Consider the following 23,160-nt stretch of genomic DNA (forward strand, 5'->3'; position numbering starts at 1 on the left):
GTGTCCAGGTGTGAAATTGTCAGCTGGAAAATGGCATGATATATAACAAGAAAAATGTAATACAAAGAAAATGTATTCATCCCGTCAATCCATCCTCCCCGAGACAAAAATATAACAAATGCAATTGAGATTACAGTACAATTGTCCATAAATATCTGATGTCATCCAAGTAAAAGTAATTCCTAAACTTCAACACCTACTGGAAATCATCCTAGTTTTGGGCCCAGCGACGAACCTGGATGTCAGAATTATCCCCAACACCCGCAAAATCAACAAAACCTGTACGGGAAACCTGAATGAAATGAATGACAGCCATGTCTCCTTGCTTCCCTCTGCCTCTGCCACAGACACAGGAAGGACGAGCTGGAGAGGCGCATGTCGGCGTTGCAGGAGAGCAGGCGGGAGCTGATGGTGCAGTTGGAGGGGCTCATGAGGCTGCTGAAGGTAGGCTGATCACCTCTGTTTTCCAGCAGATTAGTCTCCAGGCGGGACGCAAAGACCTCTGAGTCAGCATTTCCACCCCGTGATGGTGTACGCATACTAACACTGTCCTAATTACTTCGCTACTTTGCTGTTCTTCTTTTCTGTAGAATCGGTTTTGTGGATGCTCAGACAGGATAGGGTTTTATACTTGGTGGCATGTTTGATAACAGGAGATGTGAACATTTGAAACGATGAATCGAAAATCGACCTCATGGTGCATGCAGAAATCCCCTTCTTCGTCTTTCACTGCTTTAATTCTGTTGCTCTCTCACTCTTCCTGCTCTCTCTCTCTCTCTCTCTCTCTCTCTCTCTCTCTCTCTCTATCTCTCTCTCTCTCTCTCTCTCTCTCACACTGCTTACCTTTGCTGGCTGATAGGATGAGGAGCAGAAGCAGGCAGTAAGTGGCCCTTAATTCAGTTTGCAAGGCTCAATGACTGGCTTTCGTCATAGCACTTAGTGTAACACTGCTGCTATACTCCCCCCCCTTTACTCAGATGGGATTCCCAGTCTGCAGAATTGTAATGCCCTCTGAGCCCTATATTTTCAAACATATGACAAGGAGCAGAATGAGAGAGGGAAATTCCAGTCTTTTCCTATCATATATTTTAAGAAAGAGGCTAGCAGTGATGGAAGGAATCCACTATCTAACTGGGTTACAGAGATCTAGTCCTCTAATCTAGACTAACCCTCCACCGTTCCCTTTGCTCGTATCTGCTCTTACAGTATGAGATAGCTCAAAACATACAGTAGGCTGAGATACAACCTTTAAAACCAGCTTTCTCAGGTCCATCGTCCAGGCGAGTTGAGAGAACTCTGTTTTTCTTAGCCCAAATGTCAGAGACCTGTTCCTTTCATCAGCGCTAACAACCTCCCTTCTAATGTGACTGCAGTCTGGCTGGCCATCTGCTGCCTGGCTTGGAGCCATGGGCCCGGGCCTGCACCCGGCCAAGGGACACACAGTGCCCCTTTTCTCTGCCGACCCCGCACAGGCCCCAGCCGCTCACCCACACATGCTTCTCATTACCCCCTCAATCCAGTAAAGGTGCACTATAGAGAGATAGTCTATGGATGTGTGTGGCTGCACAGCCAGCCAGTATAGGATTACCATAAGGTTTCCTTGCCTTAGTTTGGACCATTGTTTTTGTTTGTTCTCCCTCAAAGGATTACGTTTTTTGTGTGTGCCACATCTGTGTCTGTGTTTGTTTGAATAAAGGTCACCTTTAGAGGCAACAAGGCCATCTCTCCTTAAAGCCGCAGTCTCTGAATGCAATATGGCAGCGTCCCTTGAAACACAGTCACCCGACAATTGGCTTTGTTGACATAGTGATTAATTGGATTGAAGATATTTTTTCACTCTGAGGCCCAGAGTCAAGAAAATGACCCAATCAGATCAGAATGCCATGCTGTTCACTAACCGTGCACAACGAGTAGAAAGCTGCCTAACAGCGCTGGTCAAAAAATAGTCTCTTTGGCCCGTCGTGCGCATGCATATGCAAATTATATGTAAATCTCATTACTAAGGTCGTTTTAAAGGTGGAGTATAGATTGTCTTCACAACGCAATATCAGAGAATCCAGATCTGAATCGATGACTTGACTTTTTCGTATGAGGTGTGGCAGTATGTGATGACTAAACTTGCTGATGGTTTGTCTGTTGCAGTCCCAGTCTGGAAGCTCCCCTCATTCTTCCCCCAGTCATGGTGCGGGCTGCTCCATGCCCATGCCTATACGCTCCACCTCGGCTGGCTCCACCCCGACTCACACACCACAAGACTGCCTGGCGGGGGTGGGAGGGGACGTGCTGGAGGCCTTTGCTCAAGGTGAGGCTCTTCCCCAGAACACACCAGCACCTGTCAATTAACAAACAAATAGTTTAATTCCTAAATTAAATCTCCACCATTTGCAAAAATGTGGAAACTATGTTGACAAATGATTACTGGCATGAAAACAAAAGTTGTTATGGAATACTGTTGAATTTGGCTGCTTCTGGTCTGTTATCATGACATGCAACAGTGATTTTGTGCACCGAGGAGTAATAACAACAATGGTGACAAAATAGAGACTGCTATCGAGGCTGTCCTAAATTGATTAAAAGTACCAGTTACTGTGAAAGCCAAACAGTAGGCTCTGCTTTGAAGGCATTTATTAATTATTATTATTATATTATTATTTATTATCGCCAGCGATAGCCATGGCCGGAGCGGAGGCATTATGTTTTCGGGTTGTCCGTACTACGTCCATACATCCATACGTCCGTCCGATGCCCATTAACGTGATATATCAGGAACAGAATTGACAGAATTTCTTCAAATTTGGCTCAAATGTCCACTTGGAGTCAAGGATCAACTGAATAGATTTTGGTAGTCAAAGGTCAAAGTTCAAGGTCACTGTGACCACATGTCCATCCATTCCATCAAGGAAGGGGCTAGGTAAAAGGGCACATAGCTAGGGACAGGAAGGTCGTAGAGAGTCAGAATTCGAGGGGTAGGTAGAGGGAGTGGGTGGGGGGAGTGGTGTGGTGAGGGAAAGGGGCGGGGCTAGGGATAGGAAGATCGTATAGAGCTGGGGTTGTGGGTAGGGAGAGTGGCTGGGGGATGTGGGTGGTTTAGGGGTAGGGGTAGGACAATTTCCCATGTTGAAAACATTTAGGGCTCTATCTTCCCAAAAGTGCTAATTTAGCGTTTGCGCTCGTTTAACGCCGTGCGCAATGCAAATTGGGGGCGGACACAAGCGCATGCCTGTGATAATTGTACTGTGCATTGGCTGCCACAAGCCAAAGCAGGCGTTTCAGCGCTAAAATGTGGTGATAGATGGCATTATGCTATCGCCAGCAGCGTGCAATAACTTTGCGCTAAGAGCTTTGAAAAGGACCTCTTACGCGCAAATACCTCTCTGCGCTGGGTGCGGTGCACAGAGATTACGGCTGCGCTCCCAGCACAGAGAGGTATTTGCGCAGTGGAAAGTGGAATTCCGTTTGGATATGTCATTACGCACAGCCTTGCCACGCCAAGACATCAAATTATGCTGCTAAAATTGGGTATTAGCAGATAATTCAGTGAGGCAATCAACTAATAACTCACGGATAAACTTTTATCACATCGCAAAGAGGGAAATGAATTGAGAAAACGTGTTGGACAATGGACATAGGCTATTTACCTTCATAAGCCGGAGGGTCGTTGGCACCACAGACGATCTGTCAATAAGCTCTCTCTGTCCTCACACGAGTGAGTAGACTATTACGCATGGAGAGAATTACAGCATATTGCATGCCTCGCGCAAACAACCATTGCGAGACGGGAATCTGATTGGTTTTGATTGACATAATGCCCAGCCTTGCCTGGCCACGCCTGTGAATAATTCTGGTAGTTAAGACCGCCCAAATCCCGTTTGCTCAGGCATTTTGGGGTGCAGATGATTTTGGCACAGCTCTAATTTGCGTTTGCGACACCTGCCGTCAACCTTTCCGCATCCTGGCCGAGAATTGCATCCCCAACATATTTCGGGGCTGTTTTAACTTAGAAATCAGGGAGGTCAAGTCAAGTCAAGTCAAGTTTATTTATATAGCCCTAATTCACAAGCATGTCTCAGAGGGCTTCACAGAAAGTATGTCTAGCTGATTCTAGCTAACACACAGTAACAAGAATATACAGAATAAAGATAACATTTGAACATTTGAAGAAAGCAGGAGAGTGGAGGAGGGAGGGAGAGGGAGGAGGGAGGAGAGGGGGGAGGTGGGGAGAAAATAGGAAATGTGGAGGAGGAGAGAACAGAGGAGGAGAGATGAGGGTGCAGGGGAGGGAGAGCCAGGGTAGGGGTAGGGTCTAGGGTTGGGGGAGGGGAGGGAGTAGGATACGGGCCCGGATTAGGGCGAGGGTGGGGAGAAATGGGAAATGTGGAGGAGGAGAGAACAGAGAAGGAGAGGGTGCAGGGGAGGGAGAGCAGGGGGAATGTGAGAGGGAGGAGAGGGCAGAGAGGAGGAGAGAACAGAGAAGGAGAGGTGGGAGGGCGCAGGGGAAGGAGAGCAGTGGGAATGTGAGAGAGGGGAGAGGACAGAGAGGAGGAGAGAACAGAGAAGGAGAGGTGGAAGGGTACAGGGGAGGTAGAGTAGAGGTAGGGTCTAGGGTGGAGGGAGGGAGTAGGATACGGGCCCGGATTAGGGCGAGGGTGGGGAGAAAATGGGAAATGTGGAGGAGGAGAGAACAGAGAAGGAGAGGTGGGAGGGTGCAGGGGAAGGAGAGCAGGGGGAATGTGAGAGAGGGGAGAGGACAGAGAGTAGAGGTAGGTCACGTCTACCAGACAATGATATCACTTTTAAACAGTTATATTTCTGTATAAATGATTACAAGTATGCTCCCGTGAGGTGGGGATGCTTTTTTTGCTGATTGGCGGGGGAGCAAAACTCGGTAGAACACCTGGCGGACAGCGCAAGGTGGAATGCTATCTTCCCTGCCTTAAGGCAAGCGCAAACAGGTGCGCAAAGCGCTATGAGGGGATAGCGCCTGTCGGAAGATAGAGGCCATAGTGTTCAGGTACCCCCAACCATTGCCTAGAGTGCCGAATGTGCACACCATTGCGCCGTGGGCTTCAAGGCATTTGTGCTTGTATGAGTCTCTGGACAGACATTAATGTAGACTGCAACTTGACTTGTTGGCGGAGGCATACAACCGCAAGGCGGTTATTTGTAGTTCACCTTGAATTGAATATTGCTCTTTGTGTCACAGGTGTACCTAGAAATCTTCGGAATGATCTATTAGTTGCTGCTGACTCAATCACAAACACCATGTCATCACTGGTGAAAGAGCTCCACTCAGGTTGGTCTATGACACATGTGTCAGAGTTTGACTCTGTTTTGTCACCTGCATTTTATTTCCATTGAATCTGTTTTGTTGCCTGGGGTTGAGTCTTGATCATGGCGTTGCCACCTCATCATTACATTCTCTGGCGGTTCTCTATATGGTTTTCTTTACATGGTGACCAAAAACATCATCGTTGAATTCTCACATCTTGTTTTGTAGTAGATGACGTTGCAGAGGAAGAGGATGCCAACATGAGAAATGGTGGGGACAGAGGTAAGTCTGAGCTGAATGCAGGACTTGTAGTTAAATGCATGGTCATAATAATAAATGCATCCTAATTTAAGCTTTTGGAGATATTTTCTCTAATGGAAAACGGAGCACATTTATTTTGTTTGATCATGAAGATGAGGCATTTTACATTATATAGTAAATATTTCCTTTCTTTGTTTTCCAGCTGAGGCAGAATGAACAACAAAAGAAAGTATGAATTATAATCATGTAATGTTATATTATGCATGGCATATTACATGGGTTGTGTTCACACCGCAAGCAACTCATTTGATACCAGTAGAGAAATATTGGCTGATAATCACGGCTGCATTATTTCCTCGTTTTCTGTTCTGACAAAGTTGGCTGCACCCACCTGGAACACTTTAGAAGTGCAACACTTGGATCTCAGCTTTAGGCAATCAAAGTGTTGCTCTGTCTGGGAATTTGCTGCAACATGCTTGTTGCAATAAGCTGAATCAAACCTGCCAGTGCGGGTGCTACTAACAGTGGCAGTATGAACACAGAGTCATTTGTGTTTTCGGTTCTACATGTACGTATTTCACAAATGTGACAGTCTGGTGAAAGGAGCAACAAGTAGGCAACCATGAAATCGCACAAATCAAGAAAAAACAATTCTTGTGCATTTGTTTGTTTTTTGTTTTTCATATTACGCAAGTTTAGATGTTGAAGAACGCACTGAATATAACAAACAACAGTTTTAGGATCACTAAATCTCACTACTACTGTATAATAAGGTGGAGGGTACCGCACTGCGCGAGCTGCGCAAGCACACGAAGCGTGCGAGGCACGGTAGAAATGAGTGCACAACATTTCTTCTACACTTGTAATACCTGTGAGGGTATTACAAGTGGAGCGCCAAATCATTTCACTTTTCTTTTTTACATAAAAAAAAGCCTTGCTCATGGACAGCTCTGTGAAGACTGTAACATTGAAAATGCTGCAACATGTTTCAGTTGCTGTGTTAGTGACGGTGGAAAATAAAAAGTGCTCTGAGAACACATTATTTGGCCTCCCTCCATATTATTTATGGGGTCAGAGGTGGGCCGCGAAAAGTTTTGAGATTCTCAAGTGGGCCCTGAGTTGGAAAATGTTGAGAACTGCTGTTCTCGTACTTATAATTTGTTCACAAACTAAGCTTGTTCAGGGCAAACAAGTTTGTTCACCAACTTTCAGGGCTATTTTCTCTGAATGTTGCTTAGGAGTACGAAGGTTCGAATAAGCATACGTATCTCCTTCAACTATTTTCAGAATTCAATGTATGACACCTCATTTGAAAGCTTACAATATGTACTTTCATAATCTGCAAAAGAAAAACACTGAAAAATGATCTTGGCCTACTTGTTATTGTTACCCCAAAACACTGGTCTCCGTCACACATGTTTGCATCCAGGCTGCAACAGGTTGTCAGCAGCACTAAAACAAGATGTCATCTGTGTGTTTCCAATCCAGGCACAGTGAGAGCACAGAAGCACTGAGGAAAAGACACCACCATTCCATCCAATAAGGACAGGACATACAGTCATCAGCTGGGAAGAGTCACACCAACAACAACAACAACAACAACCCCCTGGCATTAGCACGTAGAGTAATGCATGCTGTAATCTAACAGGATTTCACTATGTGAACTGAAACGTCTCCTCACACCTTGCAGGTAGCAAGATGTGTCTAATTAGCGAGTGTATATGTTGTTCTGTATACAAAAACTGCTGTAAGTACCCAACAATCCCCCTCATGACTGCTAAGGAATGGCTTGCTGTGCTTTCTCCCCAACTGTTCCATTGAAGCAGATCATTCTGTATATAATACTGTAAACACATGACCTGGGGAACAGCCCGACATGGGAAATGACCTATTTTCACAACACGTTCCCTGTCATTGCTTTTGTATGATTAGCGCTAGCATCTTTTTTCGTTAGCATTTTTGCATGAAGTTGCACTCATGTCCGGATGTACGTACGTACTGTACCATGTTACGCCAGCTCTTTGTGGGTTTATGATGACAGCTGTGGCGTAAGTGTCTCGCCTCAGAAGTCACATTGAGTGTGTTCACATCATGCATATTCATGCTCTCAAGTATTCTGTTTAGGAGCTGACGCCATATCCCATATACAATAGCCCGCATAAGCGCCTGTCTCGATTATGAGAATCCCAAATCTGAGAGTAGGGGTCCACCCACATTAGCTTACACCTTATTCTATTTACTGTTGGGTGCAGTGGGTGTCCTCTCAGTTTCCACGGTAATATTCAGACTATTCTGTCTATTCTTGCACACAGGGCTATCAGCTTTTGGGATATGAAGATGCAAATAAAGAGCTTATCCCCATAGAGCTTAACCTGGATATGAGCTCGTATCCAGAATACTGTTTGCATGTGAACGCACCCATAGAGTCACATACTGTTCTGCTGCTACTGTGCACTCAGTGAGCCACGCTTGCAAACAAGAGGGCTGAGTGGTCAAAGAAACCGAGGGGCTACTAAACCCAAGAACGTCCTGAGTCTCATTGTTTCATCCCAGTGAAAACGTAACTGACGTAAAACACCAAGTCAGCACACCTGAAGGGCATTGTAAAACTCACGCAGCACGGTGCGTCCGTCACACATACACTGACTAGCTAGTTGGTAGCAACAGTATTTATTGTTTAAGTTATGTAAAGGGTAGGGAAGCACCTCAGGATGTTTAAATGAATTGTAGAAATTAGGCATTGAGTTTTAGCTGCGAGTTACAAAATGGACACTTATACAGTATGCGAGGATGTAAGGCGGTAGTAAGTAAGTAGAAAATGCTTTGATAGCTTTATTTAGTTAAAGGAATAGAGAAATGTTTATGTGCAATGAAGGTAGGTGCTCAGGGACTGCAGAGCTACTCTAGGTGGGATGTGGTGGTTAGTTATTGGCCACAGACTGGCTTCAGTTAAGTGGTTAAACGCCTGGTTAAGAATGTGGATTATCATGAGGAGAAAAGATTTTCTGAAGTGCTATTTGGTGGAGCATGTTGATGGATATAGTTTGTCTGTGTGTGAATTTGTGTCTGCCTTTGATGGGAAAGCTATCTGTCCGCGACAGAGATAACAGTTGACCCGAGAGGTTTATTTACTTGAAGCAGATCTAAGTTACTTTTACATAATTGTCTTCTGGTTCAACCTTTTGTCATTCAGGGTAGCCATTAATCTCAAACGAAAATGAGCAATGTCTGGTTTTTAGTCATGTCAGTGTGATCAAGGTCTAGGAATGATTTCATCGTAATGTATTCAGTTTGTGAAGGAAATAATAATCGATGTTTCTGCATGGTGGCACCAACAGGTCCAAAAACCAGAACTGTGCTTAAGAAACTGAACCGGAGAAGGTGAACTCTCGTATTGAGATTTGTACAGTAAGCCTGTCCTATAAGCTAAGTATAAGGTTTCAACAACCTCTTACACTGTGTCAAGAAAAAGAACAAAACAAGGCTCCTCTGTTATTGTCGTTCTAAATGTGATGTTTTCATTCAGTTCTCTGTTAGCGTTATGCTACGTTATCATTATTGTTATTCTTCCCGTTTGTTCGTGGAGTATAATCACTGTAACCGTTTTGTCAAAGCACAGATTCAAGTGCACACTCACACTTGTACAGAGTAGTCAGTCGCCACTCACCAGCCCACATTCTGAATGAGTCTTAAAAAGCAGGTATAAAACGCAGCGCATTCTGAAACTTTGTGATCAATACTGTCAAAAGGAGCCTTGAAGGTCTCTAGAAAATAATTGAAATGCTGAGGTAAAAAAATTGGAGAAGTGAGTATTGTCTTCCCCTTCATACCGGCCACGCATAATGCAATGTCAAACTAAACTTGTTTTTTTTTCTTTTAGTCCGTGCCTGTAGCTGTTCTGTAAAGTGCTGTATAAAGTAACCATTCAACAGATACAATGATCTATCAGCCATTATGTAGGGGTTTTAGTCTGTGACCTTGTAGATATTTTATTTGTATTTATTTATTTATTGTGTTCAGCCTTTACATTTGTGCCAAACTGTTTGCAGACTTTGTGTGTGTCATACGAATTATATATCACAGTATATCTGCATTAGTATGTTGTTGTTGCACATAGTTTATTCACAGAATGCCTGAACACATGTAATGGTCTCCACCGCTGGAATCTGGAAAAGCTTAAATTTAATAGTAACAGAGTAAGATAGTTAATACATTCCAATTCTACTAATAGACAGTCACTGATGTCATTCTAGCCAATGGGGAGGCAATAATGTCCACCCTATCTGACCAAACCCGGGGTAATACAACTAGACGACAGCCAATCATAGAGAGGTGCATACATTGTGATCCTTTTATTGTTTGCAGAGAGACAATGTGCAAGAGGACAACCTCCACAACGCTCCCCTAATGTTATCTATGTATGTGTTACGTATGGTTATGCTTATGGTACACATTTGTTTCTCATGTTAATTTTACAAAAGCATAGTTTTATGTCACACAACACACTTTTGTAAATAAATAAATTGTGAGATATATTAAAAAGATTTAAAATATTGCTTACTTGGTTATGTCATGACTGTTATTGGGTTTTTTCTTATTAATAGACAATACACTATACTCACTACATTGTACTCAATCATCTGACAGTCTTTATTGAACAAAAACAAGAAGCCTCATTTATAAAACTGTATGAGTCTAATGCACAAACTGAAAGAATATGATAAGTAGAAGTGACAATGTAGAAGGTGACATAGACTGCCAGTCAAACGTTTGGACACAGCCAATCTGGGAACCCAGAATCTATTGTTATTGGATTTATTTATTTATTTTCCAATAAAAATAGACTCTGGGTTCCCAGATTGGGACACCGCTAATTGAACGTACTATGTCTCTCATTATCTTAAAGACATTTTGATCTCAAGGCTTATGCTTAAATGCTTGAAATTTGATGCCTATGAATTTCTTCTGCCTAATTGCCTTTCCATCAAGGCAAAGGATATGGCGGCTACTTTACATTTGTGGTCACTGCATTCTGTAATTCCATTTGTGTTATTTCATAGTTTTTATGTACTATTATTCTAAAATGTGGACACATAGTACAACTAAAACTTCTGACTATATTGTATTCATACTTTGTACAATTAAAATAAGTGATATAACAGAAACATATTAAGCAGCTATTGGCCTGAAGATACATTTTTCATGAGTCATATATTCCCCAAGTGTCTTCTCTACTTACAATGTCCTCATTAGCACCATTTAGACACAGAACAGCAAAAAAAAAAAAAAAAACTTTGACATCATTTTGCAGCTCAAACAATTAAATGCCTTTTCACGCATCACCTACAAATCTGAACTGAAAACATTAACGATGACCTCTCACTGATGCTCCAGGCCACACACACAGTGGGGGTGGAGACAAAAAGACAATTTAGATGAGGTAAGGACAGAAACTTTGACCTATCAGCAACCTCCCCCCTGTCTGCAGGATGTCTTATGCTCTGACGTCCTTAGATGAACCACTCAGTGCCAGTGAGTGACTCTATAGATGACAAGGGGAAGAGGAGCTGATGGCTACAGTGATGCTCGGTGAACCACATCCGCCCGCTGCTGCCACCCCCACCCCTTCCTCCTCCCCACCCCGCTGCCCCACAGGGAGTTTGTTCTGTGAGCCTCAGCAGTTTGGCACTTGTGGGTCGGGCAAACCTGAAATGTTCACCTCACCCTGTGTCTCCGTCTAGTGGACACGCGTGGGATAAATTAAATGTAGGTTATGAAGCAGTGGGGGTAAAATGAATGTGACAACAGAGATATCTCATGCTAGCTGAACTATAGGAAATTAAATGTTGATTTGATGTTAGCTCAAGAGTTCAGTGTAAAGTCCCCCTATACCTGTATGTGGTTCAGTACCCAGAGGAAGTCAACTTGTGTGAATATCTACTCAGACAAATTGACAGTTCTAATGTTGCATGCTTCGGCTTGTTTGAGCATTTGAACTGTGTACCATTTTGATTTCACAAGTAAATATTTAAGACACTTGACCTTTTCACATGTAGGCTACTGCAGGCACAATGCCAATACTGTAGGCCTGGATAGGTACAGCAAATTCAATTAATTGATTTAACTTTGAGAATGTAAAAAAAACATAAACACTGCCAGTGTTTATACAAGTCCACCACACCCATCAGACAGATTAAACACTTGAAATATAGTTTAGTTTTGAACGAGTCATACAGCTCTATAAACAACTCTCCAGTCAACACTAATCAACTCCAAATAACTGCCAGTGAAAGATCAACAGTTATCAAACTTTGCTATGTGCAGTGGGTACTGAGTGAGTATAGGGGTTGGGGGCCACCAGAGGTGCCGAGGGGGGGGCGGGGTCCCAACAAAATGGGGGAAGAGTGTAGTTTCATTATTAATGAATGCACTAGAAAATGTGAATGCATAAGAATGATTACAAGCATAATAGATTTCATATCGTAAGGCATAGCCTTACTGTACCTGCTCACACATAGACATAGGTAATTCAATGATAAGAGTCAACAAAAACACAAATATTGCCATATGTGCGTGGATGGGGGATAAATAGCAGAAATAGCTCGGCTATTTTGTGTGCTAAAGTGTGAGTGTGTGTAGTGTACAGTATTTGTGAGGTCCATGCATGAACACGCCCCCCTCCACACACGCAGCTGCCTTTAGGACCTGGAAGCTTTGGCGTCCGCAGGCCCCTGCCTGCTGCAGTGAGAGCGGCGCATCTGGAGGAGTGCTGGCCGGCTGGGGAGGTGGAGGACGGGGAGAGAAGAGGAAGGAGGCTCCGGTAGCAAGCGAGACCAAAAAAGGGCCAGGCCTGGGACTTGGCAAAAACGGGTAACGAACAATGTGATTCACTCATTTAAAGGCGTTTAACCCGGCACTGCTTGCCGTGCAGGAAGGGTAACCTCTATCGAAACAAAAACGTGAAAGAGCTCAGAGCGGAAGGCGCGATGGAAACGGGGAAATACCTGCCAGATTAGCCCGTTTATGTTAATTTTGCAGATGTGCTGATTACATCGCGATGCACTTGAACTTGATGGGGATTTTACAGCACAGAGCCGGGGTTGTGGCTCCAGAAAACACCCGCCTCGTGGGGGGGAAATAACAAAATAACGGGATTTATCTTTCAGTGGCCGTGGCCTGCAAAAGAGCTACATCCCTATAGGGTCATATAGACCTCCCCTGCAAAAGGACGTCTAAAACTTTGCCATTTTTAACGCAGACCCTATTGAATAATAAATGCACGTCAGTTGATCGCAGTCATCTAAGCGAATCACCTGATTGTAGTCTGATATGCATGGAAATGCGCGGTGACACTAATGCATGTGTCCCTATAATAAATTATTTTTCAAGGTAAAACGTTCTGCTAATTACATGCAATTATTTTTTTCCCATGAGCGACTTCATTCTAGCCTGATGTAAAATAAATCAGATCCGACTGTCACTATAATCTTGGCTTAACCTCTGGAGGAAATTAAATACATCCTCGCCACTTAACATATATGTATGCTTTCCCCATTTCAGTTTTACACATTTCTTTCTGCCAGCGCTTTCTGCCAGAGCTCCGCTCTGCGCGAATGGTTACTACTAGTATGCTACACTTTACTACTGAAACCCACACTCTTGTTGAATGTAATGCTTTTATAGTTGAAAATAGATTAAGTAGCCTAATAAAAACAGCACCATCCCAAATGTGATTTGTAAATGCCCCGCCGTCAATTCGGTGCACATTCGTGGACCATACTGTACCTACATCAAACAATATACCCATGTGGCGTGAAAAGTGGTCAAGGCCCTATAGGCGATATAGTAGCTGTAGTGTAGCCTACAGTATCCTATAGCAGCCTTTGAAAATCCTATCCATGACGTGTACTAAAGGGAATGGTCAGAAACTGACTGTTGTTGACAAAGTGTACTTACAGTAACTGATTTTAGACAAATGAACAGAAAAATGTGCCACTGTTGAACCTGCAGCACTACAGCCTGCAGCATGCATGTAGGTAGTTTGCATAAAAACTATTCACCTCTGAATGCATGTCTGCAGCCCATTGTTGGAAGCATCAGAACAGCCTAATAGAAAACTGAGGTATCTCTAATGTGGAACTCATGAACATGTTGGCTTCTCAGATTATTCATCAACGTCCTAATCAGTGCTCTTTCTCATTTTCCAGGAGAGCAGAGAGAGGAGGGGCCATCATCATTGTCATCGTCATCAATCATTCTTTTTGTTTTTTGTTTTGTTTTGTTTTGTTTGTTTGTTCCTTTGAGTTGATTTCCACCTGAAGCTTCCCTCATTCACACTGACCATAAGACATTACCCATACGACCACAAGACCCTTGATGATGCCATCCAACACTGTCACCAACACCAACACCACCATGTTCAGAGCCTCAGACTACGGAGATTCACCTGGACACAGAATGGTAAGAAACTCAAGGAATTTCATATTAGGAATTTCTGAGATGAGTGGAGGTGCACTCCTCCACAGTGTGGTATGTTGGTGAACAATCCCAGATTGGTTGGTGAATGCCTGGGATTTTTCAACTGCAAACTAAAAGTCAAAAAGTTAATTCAAGCACAGGGGTGTTTTGTATCACACCACAGTTTTGACAGTGTTATAAATGCGATATTACATGGCTGTATGTAACCATGAAAACAAGAGCATCTTGGTTTGTACATTGTGCAGTGTGACCACAATGAGTCCTCAGCCGCTCCATTTCAATGCCCATTACAGTCCTTCCCAACTGAACCGTTTCATGAATGGAGTTAATCAATCGATTAAGCTGATGCCTTATTGATCTTACTGGAGGAGACTCGGTCGCATTGATTCCCTCCATGTCTTGAGCAAATAGTAAATGAAGAGCTCTGACAAACTGTTCAGCTGCCATATCAGCCCTTTCAAATAAAACCAAGACACTGGATATGGCTCGACAATATAATGATATTATATCGATATTGTGATATGAGACTAGATATCGTCTTAGATTTTGGATATCGTGATATATGGCATACCCTGTAAGTGTTTTCTGTTCCTGGTTTTAAAGGCTGCATTACAGTAAAGTAATGTGATTTTCTGAACCTACCAGACTGTTCTAGCTGTTCTATTATTTGCCTTTGCCCACTTAGTCATTATATCCACATTACCGATGATTATTTACCAAAAATCTCATTGTCGAAATATTTTGTGAAAGCACCAATAAGCATCCCTACAATCTTGTCGCAATCGATAGAGGTATTTGGTCAAAAATATTGTGATATTTGATTTTGTCTATATCGCCCAGCCCTACATCTCACATGTGGCTTTGACTTACAACTGAACTGTTAGCCCACTTTGTAGAAAATACTGAGATATACAGTATATTGTGTATTGGCAGACTAAAAATACAGAGATTTTTGGTCCATATTGCTCAGCCCTAACACTGGAGCATTTTCAAACCTATGTTTTGAAGCAGAGCCCATATTACAATCCTCGTGCAGCTGCATGGAGCATCAGTGATGCTCGTCAGCAGCTCTGCTGAGGTGTGCGACTGTATCCTGTGACGCTGGCTGTTGTAATGGTGGTTGCTGACGTGGGCGTTGGCTGTTGTAGGTTGAGATGGAGCTGGAATGGCTCCATGGCTGTTTTACCGGGGAATCTGTCCTCTTCCTCTACACTCCCATTACACAGCACTGCCCCTGGTCTTGTTGCCTGGCAACAGACATTGCCTTAAATAACCGGCTACCCAGACGGAAATAGTGCAAAGATATCGACAGTGTTACAGGGTTCACTCCAGGCAACATCAAATCATATTTCAGCCTTTCTGTCGTTTTTCGAGAAATCCCGTCTGTAGATGGTGTATTGTTTTCATTCAGTGTGCCAAAGCTGTTGAGTGGGGAATGAGGTGAACGGTGCAGTGTAGTGTGTGCCTGTGAACGGTGCAGTGTAGTGTGTGTGCCTGCAGAGATGGAGAGAGCCAGGCGCTATTCAATTGTCTCATCCATGGCTCCCAAATGAGCCCGCACACCAGGCTGCACTCAAAGCATGCTATTATTTATGCAAGTTCTGCCAAGAAAACCCCAACGACTGGCGTAGGATTACTAGTCACAAAGTGAACTGCCGCCCTCTGAAAGACACATTATCGTGCAAAACTATCAAAAGCAAAATTTTAAACATTTTAAAGGCGAGTAGGTAACTGGTCCATGGTTGACGAAATGACAACACGATGTGTACACAATGCATCGATCCTCTGTATCTTAAATTCAGTGATGAACTAGCTGGTGATTGGTTGGTTTTTATTTGGACTACGGTAGTTATTTCCAGATTGGATAGATGCAGTAGCACTCTGGACCACAACTCTTCAATTTAAACACTCTATCCAGCAATCATTCATTGCATGATTACTCCAATCCCAAATGTTTCTTAACACAAACCAGTTTCTCATCCTGGCATGTTAATGGTTGTTGGATTAGATCCTAGCTAACACTCTCTCAGGACGTAACATGGTCTGACCTTTGAAATTCCTGGCTATTTTTATTGACATCCTCCACTTTGTTAACAACTTGGAATTTCTGCTTGCACAACACTAGTAGTTCCTTCAGTATAATGTTTACAGACCTGAGACATAGCATTACATAGTATTTGTCACATGTAATATTTGGACCTTTTTCCTTAACCTGCTTGGATGATCTGGTGGGTGGTGTTTGCCACATATGACGACAGCATGACTAGCAGCGGGGAGTTCAGACAATCACAGGAAACTAACGGAAACTCAATTTGTTCTCTGATTGACAAGACAATTTATAAAACTCTTCCGATGCCTTAGACCCCACCCATCATCTGGTACTCCAAGCAGGGTAAGACAAATGCTTTGCCTGCTATGGAAGTACCGTAAATTCCGGACTATAAGCCGCACCTTTTTTCCCGTTTTTTGGCCTTTTTTGGCCCCTGCGGCTTATATAATGGTGCGGCTTATCTATGGATTTTTTCCAAAAAAAAAAAAAAATCTCTCTTTTTTAGCACTCTTTCTAACTATAAATCCACTTCTGTTTTAATTTCCTCTCTTGCCCTCTTTTCACCACACTGTATGACACTGTATGACACTGTGTGCACTGTAAATAACAACACAGGTGGTGTTGTGTTATGTTGTTTTGTTGAAATGTTAATAAATGGGAGCTTCCTCAAACAGCCATCTCTTTCCCGACAATCCCCTCTGTGCATGAACCCTTACATATGGTAATTAAACATTAAAACACAATAAAAAAAAATAAAATAAAATAAAAAAAAAAACCATTAAAACACCCGCGGCTTATAGTCCGGTGCGGCTTATATAAGAAAAAAATAGTCAACTTTGCAGGTGCGGCTTATACACCGGTGCGGCTTATAGTCCGGAATTTACGGTAGTCATGGAAGTATCTCATCTGATCATTTGCCAGTCCTACACCACTGTGCGTAAACTTTCAAGAAATAAAAATACTGAAACACTCAGCAGATGGAGTCAGTTGTAGAATGCCCGACGGTGTCGAGAGCCCATTCATCTTAAGAGGGAATCTCACATTCAATACTTGAGGAATGTAATAAGGACCAGGGCCTGCATGCCTCCCAGCAGCCCCCGTCTGCAGATGTCAGGAATGGCCTTGCAGTCTCATTTGCATTCAAACGTAGCGCCGGTGGCCCTATTTAGTCAATATGGAAAACTCAAAGCATCTACATTAGGATCATCTTTTCTCCCATCAACCCTCAGGGGTACTCGGCCGCGGCAGACACAGCGCTTTATTCACGGGGGGAAGACGGTTTTCTTAATCAAAGGGAAATTGCAGCAGGGGGAAGGCAGGGGCCGGCCCACGTCTTTGTACGGGTGTCAAGAGGGGATCGTGTGTGTAAGGTCAGCGCTGCGTCCGTACAGCTTTCACTTCAGCCTCATTCAAAGGAAAGTGTCATTCAATTTCTATCTGTCTCATTGTCCACTCAGCCGAAAGACACTCAAGCACCCATTGTGGATCCCCCAACTGTTCGAGTGGTTTTTGTGCCGTGAGACTCAGACTGCCTACCACTCTGTCTACTGTACAAATGATCCTAACCCTCACAACCTGCATGCAGTCCTCATTTGTGTGACCGCGCATTCGACATTCCCATAGGTTAGTACAGCTGTTCCAGTCATGGCAGGATGCTGTACGTCTAAATCAAACATGTTGTGTTGTGGGTCTTTGTTCACAGGGTGAGAGCATAATACCGGGCAAGGACCTGATGACAGAGGAGAGGCCGGCCAAAAGTAGTAATAGCTCTTGTAAAGTTGGCAGACCTGGGAAGAAACGCGAGCATTTTCTAGTGAGTATTGATTTTATATCATATCCTTCATTGCAACGTCATATCAGTCTGCTAATATATCAAGGTTTTTCCATCCTGACAAGAATCAAATTCTGAATATTTAAATTTATTTTGCCATGAAACTGAAATCATTTAAATTTGTTGTATATCAGAACAAAATATTGGCTATCAGCAGCTTCAGTACAAAAATATTGGTATCTGCCTTCAAAAACCTGTATCAGTCGAACCCTGTTAATTTATAAGACACCGCATGCGCTACTATGTACTTAGCTTAACCCCAGGCATAAACACCACATCATCTCTTCCACGTTTCTATGCACAAACACGACTATTTTGTCATCTGTGATGCTTTTCGTAGCTAATTGCCCTTATTTGATAATGACCCCCGGATCAATATATCTGTTGGGCTTCTTTTTTCTCAGATGTTATTATTTGCATAAGTGTCTGCATTTAATCCTGTTAATTAATTACCACAGCATGATTCCACAGGCCAAAAATGGATTAAAATATTTCCAAATTACCGCCTACAGTATATAGGAGGGCTGTATAGTAGGGTTTATGTCACGCTGCATTTCAAGCTTTGAGTAGTAGTAGGCCTAGTATCCAATAATAGATAAAGAAAGGCTGTGCTGAGGCGCCTTAGTGAGTGTTTTCACAGCTGTGAAAGCTTCATGGGGAGCGAGTGGGGAACCAGCACATGTGCCACATGCTGGAATGAGATAGGTGTTTTATTGTGTTTTTTAAGCCATTCAAAAAAAGTACCCACTAACTTTTTGTCCATATTTTTTTTTGCTTCAAAATGACCTCAAAATTCATTTATTTGTGATTCTTTTGTGAGACTAATGAAGGTACTCTATCACATGGATTTGTTGTTCTTTGTGCAAAATTGCAGCTTTATTAAATAACAGGTATGATTGCAGGTAAAGCTGGTAGACAGCTGGTCAAATAGCAGGTAAAGCCGCATAACACAGGTAATATAATAGTTAATATGTAAAACATAGTATATAGAGGTGGTTGAATAAATGCCTGGCCTCAAGCAAGCTAACATTGCTCATTCTGTCCCTCATAAAAAACACAGACAAGGTCAAATTTAACTCCTGATACAACATTTAGAGTGACTGCAAACCGTTGAGGCCTGGGGCAAAGCATTTAATCACCCGCCAAAATGTGTTACCTGCTGTTACTGCACTATAGAGTAGAGGAATGAGTCCGGAAGTAGCACTTTGGTTCGTAAGGGGAAAACTGAATGGGATTTTAGAATGGGGATTTCGGTTAAATGCATAAAATAAGGTCTGTGGTTAACAACAGTTTATAGGAGTGGAAATTTGTGTTCAGCAGGATATATATATATGATTAGTTTTGAAGCATAAATGCATTTTTTAACGTGATTTTCAGAAAACGTATAAAAAGTTATAAAAGTGGTATAAAACTGAATTCCTTTTGCTGTTGGAAGAAACAAACAGCTTAGCCTTGTGACAACCCTCCCACTCTCCTGGTTCTGTGACTTGCAGGAGCCTGGTGGGTTGGGTCATCGTTAAGGCTGATTGAGTGCACCTGGGCCTGGTGTACTCCCTGGCCTTAAAGGGACAGCTCACCCTAAAATCCAAAATACATGTTTCATGTAGGAACTATTTTCTTTTGACCGAACTACACCCGCTACCTGCTAGCTAGTTCCTACATGAGGCTGCAAAAGAAAATAGTTCCTACATGAAACTGCTCACAACAAAGTCTGTGCATTATCTTGAGTAACCAGGTCATGATTTCTGGAAAGAGACAATCGCGTTTCCCAAAAGCTTCTTAGCGCTAAGAAGCTTCTTTAACCCTTCTTAAGGCTCCCGTAAGAAGCAAACGCGTTTCCCAATTGCTTCTTAGCCTAAGATGATCTTTCGTTAAGAAGGCATGCATTTCCCAAAAGCTTCTTAGCGATAAGAAGCTTCTTTGACCCTTCTTAAGGCTCCCGTAAGAAGCCAATGAAGCCAACGCGTTTCCTGATTGCTTCTTAGCCTAAGATGATCTTTCGTTAAGAAGGTTTTGTAAGAAGGGTCTGGGGCATTCTTAACACCTTCTTAACGACGAAACACTCGCAGATTCAGCCGCGTCAGGCAAAAGGAGATAATAATATAGTGTCCACTGTTGTGTTTTTCCCCTTTTCCTTTCTTTCATGCACCCTTTAGTGTTTAAAATTGGGGAACACTTGAAAATCTCTCCTCTATGTAATATGGTTACTTGTGTTTTAAATGTTTTACCGTAGGCTATATTCCTCTAATCAGAATGGATTCCTTTTATAATAAGAATGTTGTGGATTTATATAGCACCTTTGACAGAACCCTTCTTAAGAGCCTTCTTTAGCGATGTGTTAAGAAGGCTGTTAAGAAGGCATTTGGGAAACACTTCTTTGGAGCCTTCTTAACTCCTTAAGAAGCTTCTTTGTCAGGAAACGCAGACATTGCTGTTGAGTTTTTCAAATGTATTTCTTTGGCACTTTGAGCACCACAAGCCGAGTGCCATTCCATTAAATTTGTATTCAAGAGAAGGCAGACATCTCTGCAGCCGATATCTCCAAAACTCAGGCAACTATCCCAAAACGATATAGATGGATAAATAGCACTACAGGTGAGAGGAAAAATATGTATTTTGGATTTTAGGGTGAGCTGTCCCTTTAAGGCCAGGGAGTACACCAGGCCCAGGTGCACTCAATCAGCCTTAACGATGACCCAACCCACCAGGCTCCTCCTGCAAGTCACAGAACCAGGAGAGTGGGAGGGTCGTCACAAGGCTAAGCTGTTTGTTTCTTCCAACAGCAATAGGAATTCAGTTGCATTTGTGTCTAAAAGGCAAGGGGTAACACAAGTACAAGCAAAACATTAATGAGGGTTTCAAACTTCCAATCCATTTAGGTGTTCCAGTGCCGGGGGCCCTCGTTAATGTTTTGGTTGCACCTGTGTTACTTCCTGCCTTTTAGACACAAAATGGCTGCTGTGAAAAAAGGCGAATCATATCATGCAACTTTTAATCAATTTCCTTAATGATCAATTAATCATTATGTTAAAAAAAAACTTTTGACATACAAAATAGAAAATACAAAATGTGTCTTTACACCTGTCTTTAGGCCTATTTGGGTCAAAGTTCAAACAATATAGTTGAACGTTTCGCCACTTCGCCTGGCGGAAAATCAAGCAGGTGTGCGCCGCTTTCGGCTGCTGTGTCCCTCATTGAAAACAATGGTCTTGCTCTGCTGCTTGTACTATCTATGTGAAAGCCCAGTTACTGGTCTAAAAGTACAACGAACACATTACATTACATTTATCCAAATCAAGCTTACTATAGTACATTTTGTCAACAGTAGTGAAATCAGCTGTGCAACACATCAACCAACACTTCTAGTCTTATAAAAGCATGCATGAAGATTGTTTTAAATATATCCTGTTTCTCTGTTAATTTAATGCGAATGTTGGCATCTTTTGGAATTTGTGGTCTGGTTTCAGACTCACATTGTCAACAAAATAAAACATTAACACTAACCCAAAATATAAGATATAGTTTATCCGCCTTGTTAGTAGCACACACACACACACACACACACACACACACACACACACACACACACACACACACACACACACACACACACACACACACACACACACACACACACACACACACACACACACACTGGTGTGGTGGTTGTGATGAGTTACTCAGTGTTTTGGCTTGACCTCTGTCTGAGCCTGATTTACCGACTGTGATCTTTGACCTCTGGCAGAGGCCACATGTAGTTCACTGGGTCACTAAGACTGTTGCGTAATTCTTTCAGCGACAGTGTTGTGTGTGTGTGTGTGTGTGTGTGTGTGCACACAATGTTGCGTGGATGTCTGCTTGCTTTTGTGTGTTTGCAGTCAGCTCACACACAATGCAACTCATTTTCTACTTCTAAATTGAGTCAGAATATTAATAATGTCTGAGCATTGGGGGGGCTTGTTGTTTTCATTTATCACGTCAAACAGATCTGCCAGTTAATTTGTTTTCAGTTACCACAACTACGGAGCAAGTAAAAGTTCTGCGGTCTCTGAGGGACGCTTGAAAACCAAATTTGGCTCCACTCAGCATCGTTTTACAATACACAGTAATACTTTGACTGAGTTTTACTTTGCATCATAAGGGGGCTGTGTTACGCATCATTTACACTTCACTCATTAACACACAAATTATGCAACGCCTATTATTTTACGAGTCTCTGGATCACATTAAAGCAGTGTGACATTGTGGTACAGATTGCCGTTGCCGTTTGGGTTTACAGCGTTTGCTAAACATCCTCTGCTGAAAGACAGATGTCTGGCGTGGCGCGCCGTCGCTGTCGTCTTGAGTGGTGTGGGCTTCTGGGTAAATGCTGTACCTGTCTGCAGCCACTCGTCACCGATGACAGTACAATCTCACAAGACATGCTCCACTTTCCTCTCCCAGTGACCCAGTAATGGGATTGTCTGAGAAAGTGCTTTTTATGGCCTATTTTTAGGCAGGAGCAGCAGAGACGTTATGGAGACACTCTTAAATGTCCTCCTCTCCACACATTTGGAGTTGAAAGGATTCTTTTCTAGGTCGTCCAAAACAGATGGTGCCTTTTATTTTTTATTTTTTTATTTTTAATAAGCTAAAACTAGGGTGCAATGGCTGAATCTCTGTCCCTGTAGGTTTTAGCCAGGTAAACTCTCCTTCAATATACTAGTGTAAATACTCTGTGCACAGAATGGAATAGTTCAGCTGGGCGTTCCAAACTAAACGGACTGTAAAAATTCTCCTTTGTCAAACAGCCAACATTCCTGTCATATTTCCGTGCTGCTGTAATAAAGAGAGTCCAGCAGTACAGGAAGCTGGATACTGTACTTGCTGAACTCCAGCGTGATCCAAAGCCTTACTTCCAAGTTAATGGCTGTACAGCAGGTTTACTGGCAGAGCTTTGAAGTTTACAACTTCACTTCAACACAGCGAGAAGGAGAAATGCCTTCATTTATTGAGTGTAAGTGTGAGTGTAAAAGTCCCGCTTTTGATTCTGTCCAGATACGGCCGAGGAGTTAAGTGATCAAATGAAAAAAAGAAAGAAAAATGCATGAATGCATTCACTCACATTTTCTTTCAAATAGTCCATTTACCTTTAGTAGCTAAGAGCTGAAGAGCGTTGATTTATATCCTTTTTATTGTAACTCGTTCATATTTCTTCCTCCAGTGTGCTGGAAGATTCATTGTAACTGCTGAAAGGTTTTGTTTATTCCACGGCCTGCTACAGTGTATCTA

The 23,160-nt window shown here is 42.7% G+C and overlaps 2 protein-coding genes across 5 annotated transcripts in view; both read left to right on the forward strand.

Annotated features, from left to right (window-relative positions):
• Positions 1–10,035, forward strand: part of dtnbb (dystrobrevin, beta b) — a 37,664-nt gene extending 27,629 nt beyond the window's left edge. For both annotated transcript variants that reach the window (XM_083633926.1, XM_083633927.1), the window contains 5 exons: positions 348–444; positions 2,143–2,302; positions 5,204–5,293; positions 5,498–5,551; positions 7,019–10,035. In XM_083633926.1, the coding sequence (XP_083490052.1) occupies positions 348–444; positions 2,143–2,302; positions 5,204–5,293; positions 5,498–5,551; positions 7,019–7,044 (427 nt within the window). In that variant the 3' untranslated portion in view covers positions 7,045–10,035. The remainder of the gene's footprint in view (positions 1–347; positions 445–2,142; positions 2,303–5,203; positions 5,294–5,497; positions 5,552–7,018) is intronic.
• A 2,269-nt stretch (positions 10,036–12,304) lies between these two features.
• The window catches only part of dnmt3ab (DNA (cytosine-5-)-methyltransferase 3 alpha b), a 60,452-nt gene continuing 49,596 nt past the window's right edge, over positions 12,305–23,160 (forward strand). For all 3 annotated transcript variants that reach the window (XM_083633784.1, XM_083633786.1, XM_083633785.1), the window contains exons 1-3: positions 12,305–12,400; positions 13,738–13,990; positions 17,761–17,871. In XM_083633784.1, coding sequence (XP_083489910.1) covers positions 13,907–13,990; positions 17,761–17,871 — 195 coding nt within the window. In that variant the 5' untranslated portion in view covers positions 12,305–12,400; positions 13,738–13,906. The remainder of the gene's footprint in view (positions 12,401–13,737; positions 13,991–17,760; positions 17,872–23,160) is intronic.

This window comes from Poromitra crassiceps (assembly GCF_964638095.1).
Source record: "Poromitra crassiceps genome assembly, chromosome: 3".
Classification (NCBI taxonomy): domain Eukaryota; kingdom Metazoa; phylum Chordata; class Actinopteri; order Beryciformes; family Melamphaidae; genus Poromitra; species Poromitra crassiceps.